Source organism: Strix aluco, chromosome 22 (assembly GCF_031877795.1).
Source record: "Strix aluco isolate bStrAlu1 chromosome 22, bStrAlu1.hap1, whole genome shotgun sequence".
NCBI lineage: Eukaryota > Metazoa > Chordata > Aves > Strigiformes > Strigidae > Strix > Strix aluco.
Window position 1 is genome coordinate 4315036 of NC_133952.1, and position 15545 is coordinate 4330580.

Sequence of the window (15545 nt, forward strand, 5' to 3'; positions counted from 1 at the left end):
TTAAGATTTAAAAGATTTAAAAAGCCTGCTTTGCATACCAACTGAAGCCATCGTGACATCTTAAAATGAGGGATATGATGTGCAGGAATATTTTCGTACAGGTAAAGAACAGGGCAAATTTGGGCTTGACGGTATTCCCAGATTCTGTGGCTTTGTATGCATGTGCAAAATAAGGTGAATCGGTGAAAGCTAAAAGTTCCACGTTGACTACAGGTAAAATAAATGAGCAAGAACCTTTCCTTCCATGCTTGGGAATTCCCTCCATCCATCCCTCCTCGTCCTCAGACACGTTGCAAGAAAATCCCGTAACAGATTATATTTATGACCCAGGGGAATGTGTAATTTCCTCTCTGTTCTCACTGGTTTTGTTAAAATAACAGAGCCAAAAATAAAAGAAAGTAAATGCATTGCTCCAATGGTGGCAGTGGTACATACAGAAGATTCGCCTTCACACAAGAGCAGTATGAGAGTAAAGCAGAGGTGCTAAAGATGTTCTCAGTTTTCTTTACAAAACTGCACATGACACCCTCAACAATAAAAACTCTTCAGGAGACGTCTTTCGTTGCCCTCAACTGGAAAACCCAACTTTGGGACACAGAGCCCTATAATGAGTTTTTCACTGACATCTACCAGAGTGAGGAAGGTGAGCATCTCCTAACAGAAAAAAGCCCTGAAATGGTGAGAACGGTGATTCTTCAGTTGTTGAATAAGTGAAGATGATGCATTACAACATGGAGAAGGAAGATGGGAGGGAAGAGAGCATAGAGGCCAAACAGAATCTGCTGTGTTTTCCAGATAAAGTAAATAGACTGTGCAGAAGAGAAACACAGTAAGCCAATGCAGAAGAAAACAAACCCGAAACCAAACAAAAAAACCCACAAAAACAAACACACACACAAAAGATAGAAAAAGGAAAAAAATATAGACACAACAAAGTGATTTTGCAAGCATAAAATTCTGACCAAGCATTACTTCATTAAAAACAGAGTGGATCTCCTTTTCCAAAGTCTTGGGCTAATAGGAAACTGCTTCTCTGTTCTCCCTGTCCCATAAGCAAACCAGAAAAGGCAATCTGAAAAGTTCATCATCTCTGCAAACTTGAACTAGTTGATAGTTTTAAACCTGGGGAAAAGAAAAATGAACAAAGTTTATGAGGGTGTTAATTCTGATCCTTTAAGTCACCTCTGCCATTTGGAGTCCATGTTCACTAAAGGCATTTGCCACCAGGCTCCAAATTAGCACTGATCCCTTTGAATAAGGCCAGCAAGTTTGGACATAGACCACTGCAAATTAAAACCAGGTGTCTGTGCCCTGAAGCTGTAGAGACAGCCTTAAGCAGTTTAATGACATCTCTAAATAATTTTGACAGCAAAATTACTTATCCTATGTCACCTTTACGCTGCCCTTGACACACCACTAACAAGATGATGTTGCTTTCCCTGCTTCTATATATTTATTTCTCTATCTTTCTTCCCATGCTTGACTTTCTTTCCCTCAGACCAGGAGGTTTTCTAGAGCTGATGGAGTACAGTACAACTCACCAGGCAGGCAGTGCTAGCTGCAAAGCCCATCCTGCATCTGCTGACTTAGTGAGTAAAACTTACTCATGCGGGGGCTGAGGGCTCAGAAACTGCCTCTCCTACAAGGGAGCCCACCAGAGCCCATAACGCCACAGTGCCAGCAGCGTCTTGGCTCTTCCAGGGAACCAACACCACGCAAAAGTCCGCGGGACAAGGAAACCCCCTCCACACTCTTTATGGACTCCCAGCAGGAGGAAATTTGCTCACTGCAGGCCCAATCCCTCATACACACCAATCTCAGCATAAATATTCTTTCACCCACTTTCAGGCCCGTTATTCACAAACACTAAACTGAACTCACAGATGGATCTTCCTCTGTCCTTCCATCATGCAAGACCTTTTGCATCGTTTCTCACCATTGCTCACTGGAACAGCAGAAACCTTCCCTCCAGATCTTGCACTACAGCAAACCTCCCCCACTTGGAACTCCTTAAAACCCACTGTAAGATAAAATTATTTTCCTAAGCCATAGCTGCTTATACATCTCTGCTCTTCACTCACAAGACTGCAATCCAATTAATATTTTCCTTTCCAGGGGGTATTTAATAATCCACAAAATTAAATCCGTCAGTATTGTGCTGGCACTCTTCGTGCCATTGATCTGGGTTTGTTCTGCCTTTGCGTAAAATAATAACTAGTCATTTTATTGGTGCAACACCCATCTTCCAAATCTCTTGACAGGGGACAACATCATGCAGTTGCAGCGTGCCCTGTTCATGAGCTGAGTTTGAGGGCCATTAGGAATAACTTCCAGTGCAGAATACACTTCAGAGCACCTCCCATACCCACACCGATTCCCATTTCAAGCTGTCGGGTTTCCCCTGTGAAGTGCTGTATGATCCAAGAGCAGCTGATTTTAGGGACCCTTCTGTGAGAGAAGCAGACATGCACGTTCCACTGCCCTCGGATTAGAAAGCCTTGCGAGCTGAGGCTGTGGACTCACACTCAGCACCCCTCCCCAGTACTGGATGGGATGTGCGAGTCTCTCACCCCACTTAAGAACACAACATACCTTCCCTCCAGTTTCTCTATAAAGGTGATGTCTGACAGATTTTGAATAAAGCACTCAAGTTTAACTTACCAGTTTGCAGTGCAACACAAGCGCTCTAAGAACCACCTGAGTGAAGTCCATTAAAAAACAAAACAGAGCAAAAAACCCACAAACAAACAAAAAACCCCAAACAACTAAAAAAACTCCATCAAATGCTAACCTAAACTAAAATGTGCTGGATTAAAAGCAACAATCCAAATCAGCATGAAACCACAAATAAAAATCAACAGACTGTGCCAAAGACCTTGGGGGGATAAAAAGGTTTATAAGTCTGCTTTACAGAGGGGCTTTTTCCACATTCATAAGGCAGCCCCCAGAGACACGAAGGCACAGTTATGAAAACAGTCCCCTTCACATAAACCCCAAGATTCTCCAGCTCCAATCCTTAAGTCCACAGCAGCTCAGAAAGGAACCTAAATCTAATCTATTCAGTTAAAAGTAAAATTTCAGACTTAATCCTGCCTCTACAGGCAGCCAACTAAATTTTCCAGCAGGCAAAGTCTTCTCATAGGAAAGTTCTCTTCTGGACTCATGTCCAGTGTGGGAGACTCCCCTGTTTGGGCCAGCCTCGGAATATGGACCCCACAAATCTACTCAGTAGCCCGGGGATCTCCCGGGATCTTTCCCCCTGCGTAGCTCTGCTCCTGGCTTCCCAGGCAAACTGTGGAGCAGGCCGGTAGCCAGGAGGGCATCGCTGGGGAAGGACAGTGAGCACAGCTGCAGCCAGAACCCAACAGCACAAGTCACACAAAGCCATGCTCTGGGGGGGGTGCAGAGCTGCCTTCCACCCCTGCACCTCTGAAATGGGGAGACAGAAGAACACTCAGGAATCTTAGGGGTAAATAACAGAGACTTTGCTGATTACCAGCATTCAGATTTTTAAGTAAGCAGATAGTTACTTTTGCCATCCTTGACAAAGTCTCGGACTAACGCCTTAAACTCAGGGGCATCAACAGAAAACAACAACGATGATGACGAAAAGCAAAAAGAAGCAAATAAAAAGAATCCCATATAAATTAAAACAAGACCAAAACACAGCCCCAGTAAGCAAATGAATTACCACTGTCATTGACCAAGTTATGCACAATAACATGTGTCTTGACATGCAATGAAGATGGGGTAAAAAAAAAAAAAAGTAATTCTATCGTGCCTTCTGTTTGGTTTGAATATGGCCATACCACAATAGCTTTTTGAAAGCTTGCCTTTCCTTCTCTACCTGTGACCCGAGCCTGAAACTCCAACACAGGCTATCTTTCAAACAGACACCCTGTCCAAGAAAAGATGCGAAGAGCATGAGGAGCAGCCCATGTCCAGTCCCAACACACTTTCAGAGGCAGCACGACTAGTATGAAAAACACAATAGGGGTCACGCTCTGTCTGATAAGGGAAACAATCAAAGTCCATCTATTGTAAGGAATGCCTTTCTCCTGTTAGACTGGATATGCAATGCTGGACTTTGCAAATCTAATTTATTTGGGTTTAGCAATGAAGATGTTAGTGCTTTTTCTCAAGACCATTAGGTTTCCCCCTCGCTCTGGCTAGAAAGACCACGGCCGGTGAGCACACTCTCAGGAGCAGCCTCGGCTGGGGGGTTGAAAGTGGAGATGGAGAGAATGTGTGAGAGGTATTTGGAGCACAGAGGAAAGTTCGATGGGGACAGCGGGAACCCTGTAGCGAACGGGTTTCATCAGAATAGACTGGAATCCATCCAGGGCTCCAAACAAGATGAACTGTGTCCATCCAGAACTGACAAGTACAAATATGGGGGAAGACCCCTGTTCACATCGCTGTGAACACTTGGCACCCCGTGCCTCCAAAATTTGAAGGGACTGAGACCTGTGGCATTTCTCTCCTCCAGACCTGAAAAACCTCGGGTGCCAAGGCCTGGGTAGAAGGAAAAGGGGATGGAGAAGTCACAGAGGCAGAGCTGCTCCCCGGAAGGGCATGGGGTGGGGAGCCCCGTTCCCCACCGCTGCAGAGTTGGGGAGAAAAGCAGACAGTGCTGCACCACGCAGCCCCCAGTGTCGTGTCCGTCCCCCCACCCCCCCCACCCCAAGCCTGTGCCGGGCTGAGGATGCCCCTATGCAACCCCCAAATCGGCCCAGGGGATACCCCCCCCCTTCTCCGCCCCCCAGCCCGGGAGGGAGCCTCCTGCACTCCCCCACCGCCGGGGCTCCTCCCTGCAACCCCCCACCCCCATAACTCGAGGTGACCCTGCGGCCCCTCAGGGCCCTCCTGCACCCCCCTGCCTTCCCCCCCCCCCCCCCCCCCGCCGCCGCTGATTGATGGCTGCCGGCGGGGGCGGCCGCGGCCCGGGGGAGGCGGCGCCAGGGCGGCCGGCGCGACGCGGCTGCTCCCCCCCCCCGTCTTTCTCCGCCTCGCAGGAAACCGGCGGTCGGTGGCGGAGCTGGCCCCGGCGCCGGCCGCTGTCTGCAGCTGCAGCAAACGAGCTGAGACGGGGGCGGCGGGGGGCGGCGGGGGGCGGCGGGGGGCGGCGGAGCCGGGCTCGGCGGGGGGGGGCGGGCGCCGCTCCCCTCCCGGCACTGGGGGGGGGGGGGGGGCGGAGAGGGAAGCGGCGCCAGCCCCGGCGGGCCGGGGGGGGCCAGCCCGGCTGTTTCGGTGCTCGCCGAGGTGGGACGGGGGTTGGGAATTGAACTGGAGGTGGCCCGGAGCCGCTGGTAACGGGTCCGGCCCGGGGCGGGGGGGCGGTGTGGAGCTCCGGCTCCTGCGTTCCTTTCCGGATCAAGCCCTCCTCTCCCCAGCCCCAGAAGGGAGCGGGATGGGCCTCAGAACGACCGCGGGGGCTGATTAAAGCCCCCGACGTTACCGCTGTGGCCGGCCAGGCCTGGAGGAATTGGCCGTGACCCCTCCCGAGGGAAGAGCCAGGCCGGGGCCTTGGAGCGCTCCCTCCGCTGCCGGCAGTTCGCAGCGGGGGGAGGATGCTGGTGCCTACGGGCAGCTGTTTGCCCCGTTACAAAGACAATCCTGGAGTTTTTCTGGCCTGTTCCCGCTGTCCAAGGACTGATTTCGGCTCAGTAGAACCAGCCGCTGACAGAACCAGCTCCCCCTCTCCGGACCCCCCCCCCCCCCCGTGTGATAACACGGTAGCACAAGGACCCAGGCGCTGCAAGTCCCTACTTACCTACACTATAAAATATAAAGCATTTCTACATTTGAGGAGAAACAGCCCTTTGATCTCAGCGGTGCTTAAATCGGTGATCACTAAATGGGGAAAGATAAAAACTGTGCCCGATTTTTAATCCTCCTTCTTGTGTAAGTTGAATGTGTCATGCGTGTAGCTATGACAAGGCACTGCCAAAAGGTTTCAGGTTCAAAATGTGGAATTGTCCTTTGGTCAGGTGTACGTTCTAATTACAGCACAGAAAAAGGCAGTAAGCACCAAGAAACAGAGTCCCGATAAAAGCTTTCATTGGGGTTTGTCCTTGCTGTGCAAATTCTGACATCAAAACCCCCTCTAACTAATTTATACAGCCAGGAAAGCGGTAGGAGGCAAGTCCTGAAGGATTTATTTACTTCTCCTTTCCCAAAACTATACCAACCTCTCTTTTCCTCTCTCTGAGCTCCTCAAGTTCAGTTCTATTTTAAAAGACACTTGTTCCACACAGAGCTGCCTTCCCAACTGTAAATGCACAGCATCCCTGCGCAACTATTAAAAACGTTGCTGCTAGGGAAGTGCAGCGTGTCATTTTGGCTACCGCTTCATGCAACTTGGCACCCAGAACGTGACCAGCAGACAGTGTCCTCTGGCCAGACACCTCTCAACACCAGCAGCGACTGGGGCAGAGCACTTTGGCCTGCAGATCACTGCTTGCTGGCCTCTGACCCACACGACCGGTAACTAAAGCACACGCAAAAGTCAAAAACGGAGAAAACTTACTACGCTGCATCGCACTTTGCCCCGTGAGCTCGGAGGAACTACGTGAGCCTGTCAGAAAAGCCAGGTTTCAGTCGATCTGGTTTGCTGGGTTTAAAATACCAGGCAGTGCTGCAATGCAACTAGTACTCGTGAGCTCACTGGGCAGTTACTGCTTTGGTACCAATTGCTGCTACGGAAAACAGGCGCCAGAGCCTCACGTCACGGAGGTGGCATCTTCACATTCCTGTCTGTAACTCTTGATTATTGCTCCAAGCCCCTTCCCACGTGAATGTGTATATTTGTACCCAGAAGCACGCATGCACATCTATACCACGCAGAAATAATTTAAATTCACAATGCTGTCTGTCACGCAGAGTCATAAAGATACTGCATGCGAAAAGAGATTGTCCGTTTGGTCTCAAAAACAATTAAAGAAAAAAACGTTGATTTCAGTGAATAAAAGTCCATAATTCTCCAGCTGCATCTGTTTCCACAGTGCTACTGACAATGTTTTAAGTCACAGTGCTTTTTTTTCAGACCAAGACCCACTTTAGTTCCACAGACCAACAGCTTTGCCATCCCGTTTAGGTGTATTTTATGGATATTTTTACACATGATGAACTGGTTTTAATGCCTTATAGTTTACTATGATTTCAGTAGCTTTTTATTTATAACACCAACATCTTTTTCATGAAAATGTTGATGTCATATAGAGATTTTGAAAGTCTCAGGATAAAGGCAGACAGCAGAAAACACAAGGAACTCAGAAGCTGGGAAGATCCACGAAAGCATGAACTGTGAGCTATGACATGAATGTTGTAAAAGTTGTAACCGTTTAAGATGAGCTCGTTCCTCCTTAAGTTTATCTGACAAAATTCACTAACGGTTTGTAAACTGTGGCTATTCTGACTCTAACACGTGGGTGCAATTATAATTCCCTCTTGCTTTATTTAGCCATTTTACACAAGGCACCAAAACGAAGGGGCTGAGAACAGGGAAGAAGCTACTGACTGCTTTACCGTTTGCGCGGAGCCAGCTCCCCCTGAAAACCACAGAGTCACCCTGCGTGGTGCATCCCTTAGGTCAAACTCTGCTCTTCCCAGCCGCTCGGGTTGCAAACTCCTCTCCTGCAAGCCTGTGACCAGACCGCAGGTACCCTCACGCTGCACGCAGCGCTCTGGCAAAGGCTCAGGGACTGACAGTTCCTCGCGCTCAGAGATCACGGTTTCATGATCACAGAAGCAACGGGATTTTTTTTTTTTTTTTTTAAGGGAAGGAGGCGGAGGAGAGAGATGTCTTAACTAAAGCACATAGTTTAACAATAATCTTACCACTGGAGACGAAATTCGACACCCAGGGCAATCACAGATTGGAGGATGTACCTGTAAGATTCCTTTGGACATAAGAGTCTTCAAACTTTTCCCTGGATGCAGAGGGGAAGAAAAAAGAAGAAGAAGAAGGATCAGCACTTTTATAAAAGGAAAGTATTTGGGGGGGGGAACGGGGGACACCACGCGTCTCCTGCCACACAAACACCCCTCCCCTTGCCTGCCAGCGCCCCCCCGCCTGCCCCTTCCTCCAACTCTCTCCCCTGCAGATGCCCGTGGGCAACAGCAGCTCGCCAGCCCCGGCCTAACCCTGGCTACCACAGCTCCCGCAGCCCGGAGGGAGCCGAGGCCGAAGGGCGCAACCCGGAGTCCGGAGACGCAGCGGCCAAACCCGCGCAACCTGCGCGCACCCGCACGGGGCTCCGCGCTGCCCACCACCACCCGCGCAGCCGGCCCCCACGCCGGGGGACGGCCGGGCGAGAGGGGCAGCCCGCTCCCCGCTGCTCCTCCGGGTCCGTTTCACCTCAGTCCTCCTGACTCACCCCAGAGGAATTGAGGTTTCCCGAAGGCAGCCGGGAGCCCGGTAATAAAAGAAACAGAAGAGATGAGCGGAGCGAGGACAATTAGCGCGGCCCCCGCAGTGATTCCCCTTTTCTCTGGCGATCGATAAACAAGGCGAGGTGTCAGTCACCTCCTAATAGACCCCTGGGCTGGCACCTCCAGCTCGCAGCTAATTACGTGTCTCATCGGCTCCCCCCTCCCCCCCCCCCCCCCGCAGGACCAGCCGGGTCCCCCCGCTCTCCACCTGCCGCCCGCCCCGGCAGCTCCGCCGCGCCAGCCCCGGTGCCGGGACTGCGGCGCTGGCTCGGGCTGGACCGGAGGCGGGAGGGGAGGGGAGGGGAGGCAGGGCAGGCTCCCGTCAGCAGCCGCCAGCGCCGCGGAGGTCCCGCACCACCCAGCTGCAAGGGGAACACCCCCCCCTCCATACACCCCCCACCCCCCCACCCCACCCTCCGCCCCGCCCGCCACCCCGCCGGGGCTTGTCCTCACCCGGCGCGACGGGGCTGCCGCTCCCCCGCGGCGCTGCCCGCCGCCACCGGCTCCGCTCCGCGCCCCGCCGCGGAGAGAACCCCGCGGGGTGCGGAGTTGGCGCCGGCCCCCACGCGCGACGCTGAACACCGCCCCCCCCCCCCTCGCCGCCAGTATCCCCGGTGTTCAAAACCTCTGCCCGCGAGAAATTAAACTTCTCTCCTAGAAGAGAGGAGCCCCCCCCCCCCCGCCTGGTAACAAGCCCCCACAGCAACTGTTCCCAAATCGCTCGGGGAAAAAAAGAAAAAAAAAAACCAAAACAAAAAACCAAAACAAAACAAAAAAACGCAACCAAACTTCTCACCGGAGAGCCCGGTACCGGTGAGGGGAACCGGTAAAGAGGGACCGGGGGTGCTGAGGGGAGGGGGGGGCACGGCCTCGGGGGATGCGGTGCTGAGCTCTCCCCCCCTGCGAGCGCTAATAAAGCCCCCCCCCGCCTTGGCTCCCGCTCCCCGAGCATGGGGGCGAGAGGGAGGATGCTAAGGAAGAGCGGAGCGGAGCGGCGCGGGGAGCCCGGCACAAGCCGAGTGGCGAGTGGAGCCCGGCACAAGCCGAGTGGCGAGCGGCGCCTTTACCTTTGTGCCTGATGCTGCGCTTCCAGTCCTTGGCCGTCTCCCTGCCGCTGACAAACTGGAACTCGTTGGGGGTGAGCCACTCGCCCCGGTACCGGATAGAGGGTCCTTTGCTCCCTTGGCACAACTTATTGATGTAGAGCAGCGCCTTGTTCTCCCCGCACTCCACCTCGATGCAAGGTTCTCCGTTGTCAAAGAAGGGCTGGAAATCCGGGATGGAGGAAAACCTCTCCAGCATCAGGTCCTCGGGGAGGTGGTGGGGGTGGGGGGGGTGGGGGGGGTGGGGGTGGTGGGTCTCGTGGAAGCCCAGGTACGCGCGGTGGGCAAAGATCTGGTCGTAAGCCGGAGGGTGCGGGGTGACCACCGGAATGGCAGCGGCGGCCAGAGGGGCGAGATAGTCAGGTAAGGTTTCCATGGGCTGGTTAAAAGCTGCCAGGGCCATCTCTTCCCTGTCAAGTCGCTCCTTCTTGATAGCAGGCATGGTGCTGCCGCGCTCCCTCCTCTCTCCAAAGCACAGTGGCTCTAATGTCTCCGGTTCAACTTGCCCCCGCTCTGGCTGGAGTTTGGCTGAAATGCGCCAGCAGCAGCAGCAGCAGCAGCAGCAACACAAGCACCTTTGGCGCTCGGGTGCCGGAGGTGGCTGGTATCCCCCGGAGCAGCCCGCTAACAAATCTCCTGGGCTGGCTCCCCAGCAGAGCTGTCTGGGATCCCTCTCCCACGGAGAGGCTAATGTACCGTAGACCCGGGAGCTGCTGTGTGGCTCGCAGATCTGCCCCTCCGGACTAATACCTGACATCTCGGAGAGGTCTCTGCTGCCGTAGACATTATTTTGGTTTTAAAAAAAAAAAAAAAAAAAAAAAAAAAGCTTATTGATTCCCCTAGATCGACCCACCTTCTCACCAGGCTGGAGGGTTCCCCGCCGCCCACCCAGCCCCCTTTCACCCTCCCCCCCCCCCACCTCCTTCCTTTAAACTGACACCTGGTTTATTTATTTATATGCAATAATTAAAATTAAACGCTGCGCCCCCGCCGCCACTCCGCCGTCCCCTCCCCTCCCCGCCGGCGCCCGCCGGGCGCGGGGAGGACGGAGCCCCCCGCCCGGTGCCGGCTCCCCCCGCTCTGCCCGCGGGGCTCCAGCCACCCCGGGCGGGCGGAGAAGTTTCCCGGGGGCCGCCCGCCTTCACCTGCAAAGTGCAGACTCGCCCCGCTCCCACCGAAGGCTTTTATGATCCCTGCGAGTTGGTATTTAATTTCCACTCCTGCACAAAATTTTAAAAAACATGGTATTACGTTACATAGATCTCTGTATATATATATATACATCTCTGTAGAGCCAGGCGCCCAGACACACACACATCCCCATTTACAGCCCCGCCAGCCCGTGCCCGGCACGGCATGCGCTCCTGCACCCCCCCAGCCCCTAAATGCCTCGCTGTGTTGGGCTACTGGGCCGGGCTCCCCTCCGAGCCGGGACAGACAGATATTGATCCGTGCTCAGAAGTCACGGTATAGTTCAGAGACTCTGACCAAACAAGATTTCCCTCCGCCGCCGCCGCCGCCGCTTCTCTAACTTGGCCCATTTAAACAGCAGAGGCGCTTGCAAGCGCCGCGCCGGCGGCGGGGAGAGGGGGTGAGCGACGGACGGCGGGGCCAGCCCCCCGGCTCCTGGGGGCTCTCCCATGCACCTTGCTCTCCTTAGCAGGCTCCCCTAGTCACCAGCTCTACCTTGAGAAGGCAGGCTAGAGCCTTCTCTTTTCCCAGGCGGTGATGTAGCAAGACACGGTATAAATTTGTTTTTTCTGGGATGAGCTGTGGCACAAGGTCCATGTGAAACTGCCCCGAGAGGACAACACAGCCCAAAATTAAGTGGCGTGGTTGTTACAGAGATTTGTCACATCAACAAGATGGAGTTCCCTACCCTTGGATGCTAAGCAGGAGCGACTGTGCAGGAAGAATCCCACCTAGAAGGGAAATAAAAATAAATCATCCCCTTAAACACAGTAGAAGAAATACGCCCCACAAGTCTTACAAGGTGGCAGAACAGGGAGAGTTGTGTACGAGGTCTGTCTCAGAGCTCCCAGAACAACACAAAGTTCTTCGCTTTGTCCCAAGGTGTGTCTCTTATTAATTGCTTTCTTACAGGGGGAGGTGGTGGCAGGCTGAACTTGCCCTCCAGACAGCCAGACACGGATTTGCTGTTGTGACAATCAGCCATTGCAGAGTCCGTGGGGTAGTTTCTGAGCAGGAGCAGCCCCTGCCGCTCCAGCACCAGCTCTCAGAGGATCTCGGAGCGTTCCCAGACAAGGAGAACGAACACCACCTCCTACCACCTTTATGGAAAAGCTGCTTTTAGCTTCATTTTACTGGCGGAGAAGCCGAAGCGTAAAGAGGCCGAGATGGAGAAGACGAGCGCTGTACTCCCGCTGGGGTTACGCAGCTCCTCCGTCCCACTACGAGAGAACACGGGCTAAAACAGGTGACGAGTTCACGTTCGTGCACCAAGTGATTGGCCCGAGATCTTACAGGTGTTATTTTCTGCCCCTCTTAGCTCTCAGTTGACAGCTACCCCTCTCTACAAAAAGTCTGATGGACCACTTGTGGGACAAGCCATTGCTTTGTACCCGTAAAGGTGGAGGAAACCACCCCCCTGGGGTTCAGCAGATCTGGGAATGGGACTTAAGCCCCAAACCTCAGTTTTCTCTTGACGCTACTTGACCATGATCCTTGTTTCTTGCCTATTTATTCTCAAGAAATGCAAGCTCTGGGAGCCATCCTTGCTTCTTCCTCTAATGAAGGAGGCAGATATACATACCCATCAAACCCTCTCATTTAGGCTTTCAGGCTTAGGCTCTTATTCTTAATGCTTCTGATTGCTCAAGATGACAGGGGAAAAATCACTTTCTATTATCACCTAATGAACCAAGGAAAATGCTTGGAAGAGGCTCTGGGAGACACAGGCATTCTCTGTGAAAGCATATAAGAGGATTCTGGATGGAGGTCAGGTGAGAAGGCCATGCAGGGAGAAGAACTGCTCGCTCTTAACACTCCCAGAAAACCTCCGTGCCTGGCACACCCAGAACTGCACTGAGCCCTCTGCAGAGACTTGAGAACTACTTCAGACTTCCTTTGACTCCATCTTCTTTGGAACTTGGCTTCATGGGACTGATTTCACTTTTTACAGGGGAGTGGGTATTTTTTCTCAAAGCCTTCTTTCTTTTTTACAGCCGTAAGGGTTACTGTTCTTCCATCTCCAATCTTAATGGCAGCTTCACCTCCAAGTGTAGAGAGAGCTCGGCCACAGCCTTCTTCAAAGACAAGTCTCCAGGAGGGGTCACAGGAGAGCAGAACAAGGATGGCCTTCATCCTCCAGGAACAAACCCTTCTGCAGTACTTCTAGACTTCTCAGATCTCCATGGTTTGGATGCACACTCAAATCTAACAGCACCTTGCCTCACCACCCAGTCTGCCCTATTAAACAGCCATAACAAAGCCTTTCCTAACCCTGGGAATTCTTATTTACCTTTTATTTTAAAGGTGACTTGCCATGGGTTTTCCCACTGCATCTCAGCCCCGTTGCTTTTTACCTCTAAGGAAACCAGGCTTAAACCTGGACCTGTGAGGTGAATATGCTGCGACTTCATTCTCGAAGGGCAGCACCTACTTGGCTGTTTTATTCCTGGAAAAAAACAGGCACTTGCTGCCAGTCATGACGTAGATGCGCTGGCCAAGCTGTGTAGAGGTCCAGCACTGGAAGAAGAAGGCCGCATGACGGTGGCTCAATACGAGGTGCATGGCTTGGACCAGACAGGGTTTCTCGCACACCTGTAAGGTGCTCTGGCAGAACGGTGAAGTTTGGGGGGAATCAAGAGGCACAGTTTCAGGCCGATCCTATCAGTGTCTTACAAGCACTAAAAGTTACTAACAAGTCCTCCCTACCCCTCCCCACTGTAATAAAGAACAAGAGCTCTGTCTGGATGTCTGAGTCGGACAGCAGGAGTCTGAAGTTGTTCAGATCCAGTCTCATAACAGTAGAGCTTTCAGGATTAGTGTAAACAGATTCACCACTGGAGAGCAGATCAGAGAGATCCAAGCAAATCCACGCACATATGGTTAGAGAGAGAACCGGGTACGCCTTGCAAATTCCACACTGAGGAACTGGAACACATTTTCAAGTCTGGGGGCACAAATCACCATGTCTTTTTGTTGTGTGTTTCCACGGCACCTAGCAAAGTGAAAGCATGATTCTGAATTTGCTCACAGAGGTGTTACCACAGTAAACATAGTAAATAGCGATCATTTCCAACATTTAGTTCTCCACCTCTGGAATACATCATGTTGGATTGAAACAAAACCTGGATCTTTTATTTCTCTCAAGTCAAATGTGTTAACAACTGTAAAGAGCTAGCTGTGCTGTAAAGCATTTTACAAGAAGAGATGGTGCTTCAAGCACAGGTCTGACAGTTAAGAGAGAAAGATCTTCCTCCTTATCCTATCACCAGTTTCATGGACAAATTACTTATCCTGGATATGCCTCCATTATTCGACCCATAAAAGGAAGGGAAACTTCCTAGATGTAATTTGTTATTTACATGTGTGACAGTAAACCTCTGAGTTTCTAACTGAGATCAAAGGTCCTTTGTGCTGAGTGTTTCAAAAACTCATTGCAGATGCAGGCCCTGCCCCTTTACAGGAAAGACAGGTTGAGGCTGGGAGGAGACAGACACCCAGGTACATGTAAAATGACCAGCCTGAGTTCAGAAACTAATCCAGAGCTTCTGTCTTTCCAGGATTCCAGGACAGATGCCATACGTGCCGTCTATGGCACCATTATGCCTCTGCCGAAGCTAAGCTAAACGAGCAGATACAACGTTCTGTCAGCACAGCTGCATCTACAGCACTGGTCTTGCTGACCTTGTCGCAGCAGGTCTGTAGCATGAGTTTCTCACAGTCCAAAACTAACTATGCCAGCAAAGTTCTGTCCGGTACACCAGAAGAGCTTAGATAATAAAACAGGTCTTTTAACAATTGGTGTAGTATCCACTGAACCACGTTGTTTCCCCCAAAGAAGCTGAGGTGCTTAGCCTTTTAAGACTACAAGTTAACAGCTCCTCTCCCCGCTTCCCTATCTTTCCACAGAATTACCCTGACACTGTCACACCAGTGATGGAAAGCAACAACTCTCTCGCTACCAAATCGCTGAGCCTACGAAAAGATGGGGAAGGAGACCAAAGAGCCACACCACCACCTCCCGAGCCAGCCAGATTCACGCCTTCCCCAGTGTCTTTCAGTCTCAGAGGACATCAGGGCTGTCTAGCAGCCAGGATTCACTGCTTTTTGTCTTTTATTCTTTGCCAGGTGTAGCCCAGCTCTATGCTCACTGCATGTGAGCAGCCAGCCATGCTGCCAGAGTCATGCTCAGCGGGATCAGTATTGGAGGTAATAGTAGCCTCAGGCCAGACTGCTTCATTATGAGAGATATTTTGACAGCCCAGCAGCAAGAGCAACAGCAGGGAGGGCACAGGTGGGTATTCAGGGGAGCAGGGTTGGGAAGGAGGACGCTGGAAAGGGCTTTGCCTCTGAAGAAAAATGCTTTCTCAGGAACTGCTGGGCCGTACCCTTTTTAATCTCACTGATACAGAACACTGCCTTTTACACCAATTTATTGGAGTGAAAAAGGAGCACCGTGGAACTCCTGGAGTTTTTTCTCCTCAGAGTTTTTTCTGTCTTTCTTGAAAGCAGTCTCATGGTAGCACGAGCCCACACAACAAACCAGAGTTGTAAGTGGCATACATCCCTATCCAATGCAGGCATTTTGTGTGCTTCCAAGAGAATAGCCTGGGACAGTCAATGGTGGTTTAAGAAAGTCTCTTCTCATCAAACTATTTTCACAAAATACCTCTTCCAAATCACCTTCCCTACAAGTGTAGCTATGTGGCCAGGCTAAGTAGATTGGTACTCAAAAAACTAGAGGAATTAAATGTCTGTTGGGGAGAAGTGAGGGAAGTTTTATCTGGGAGGCAAAGACTAATTTTAAACTAGCTGCTCTGT

General features: G+C 51.8%; 1 protein-coding gene across 6 annotated transcripts in view; it reads right to left on the reverse strand.

The window, feature by feature from the left end:
* The window catches only part of SAMD11 (sterile alpha motif domain containing 11), a 175223-nt gene that overhangs the window by 116062 nt on the left and 43616 nt on the right, over positions 1-15545 (reverse strand). The window contains exons 1-2 of one of the 6 annotated variants that reach the window (XM_074848456.1): positions 9501-10538; positions 7840-7931 (exon numbers count right to left, since the gene is read on the reverse strand). In XM_074848456.1, the coding sequence (XP_074704557.1) occupies positions 7840-7931; positions 9501-10293 (885 nt within the window). In that variant the 5' untranslated portion in view covers positions 10294-10538. Of the gene's footprint in view, positions 1-7839; positions 7932-8378; positions 8654-9229; positions 9235-9500; positions 10539-15545 lie in introns of those variants that run through there. The other 5 variants (XM_074848459.1, XM_074848461.1, XM_074848457.1 and 2 more) reach the window with 5 other exon arrangements.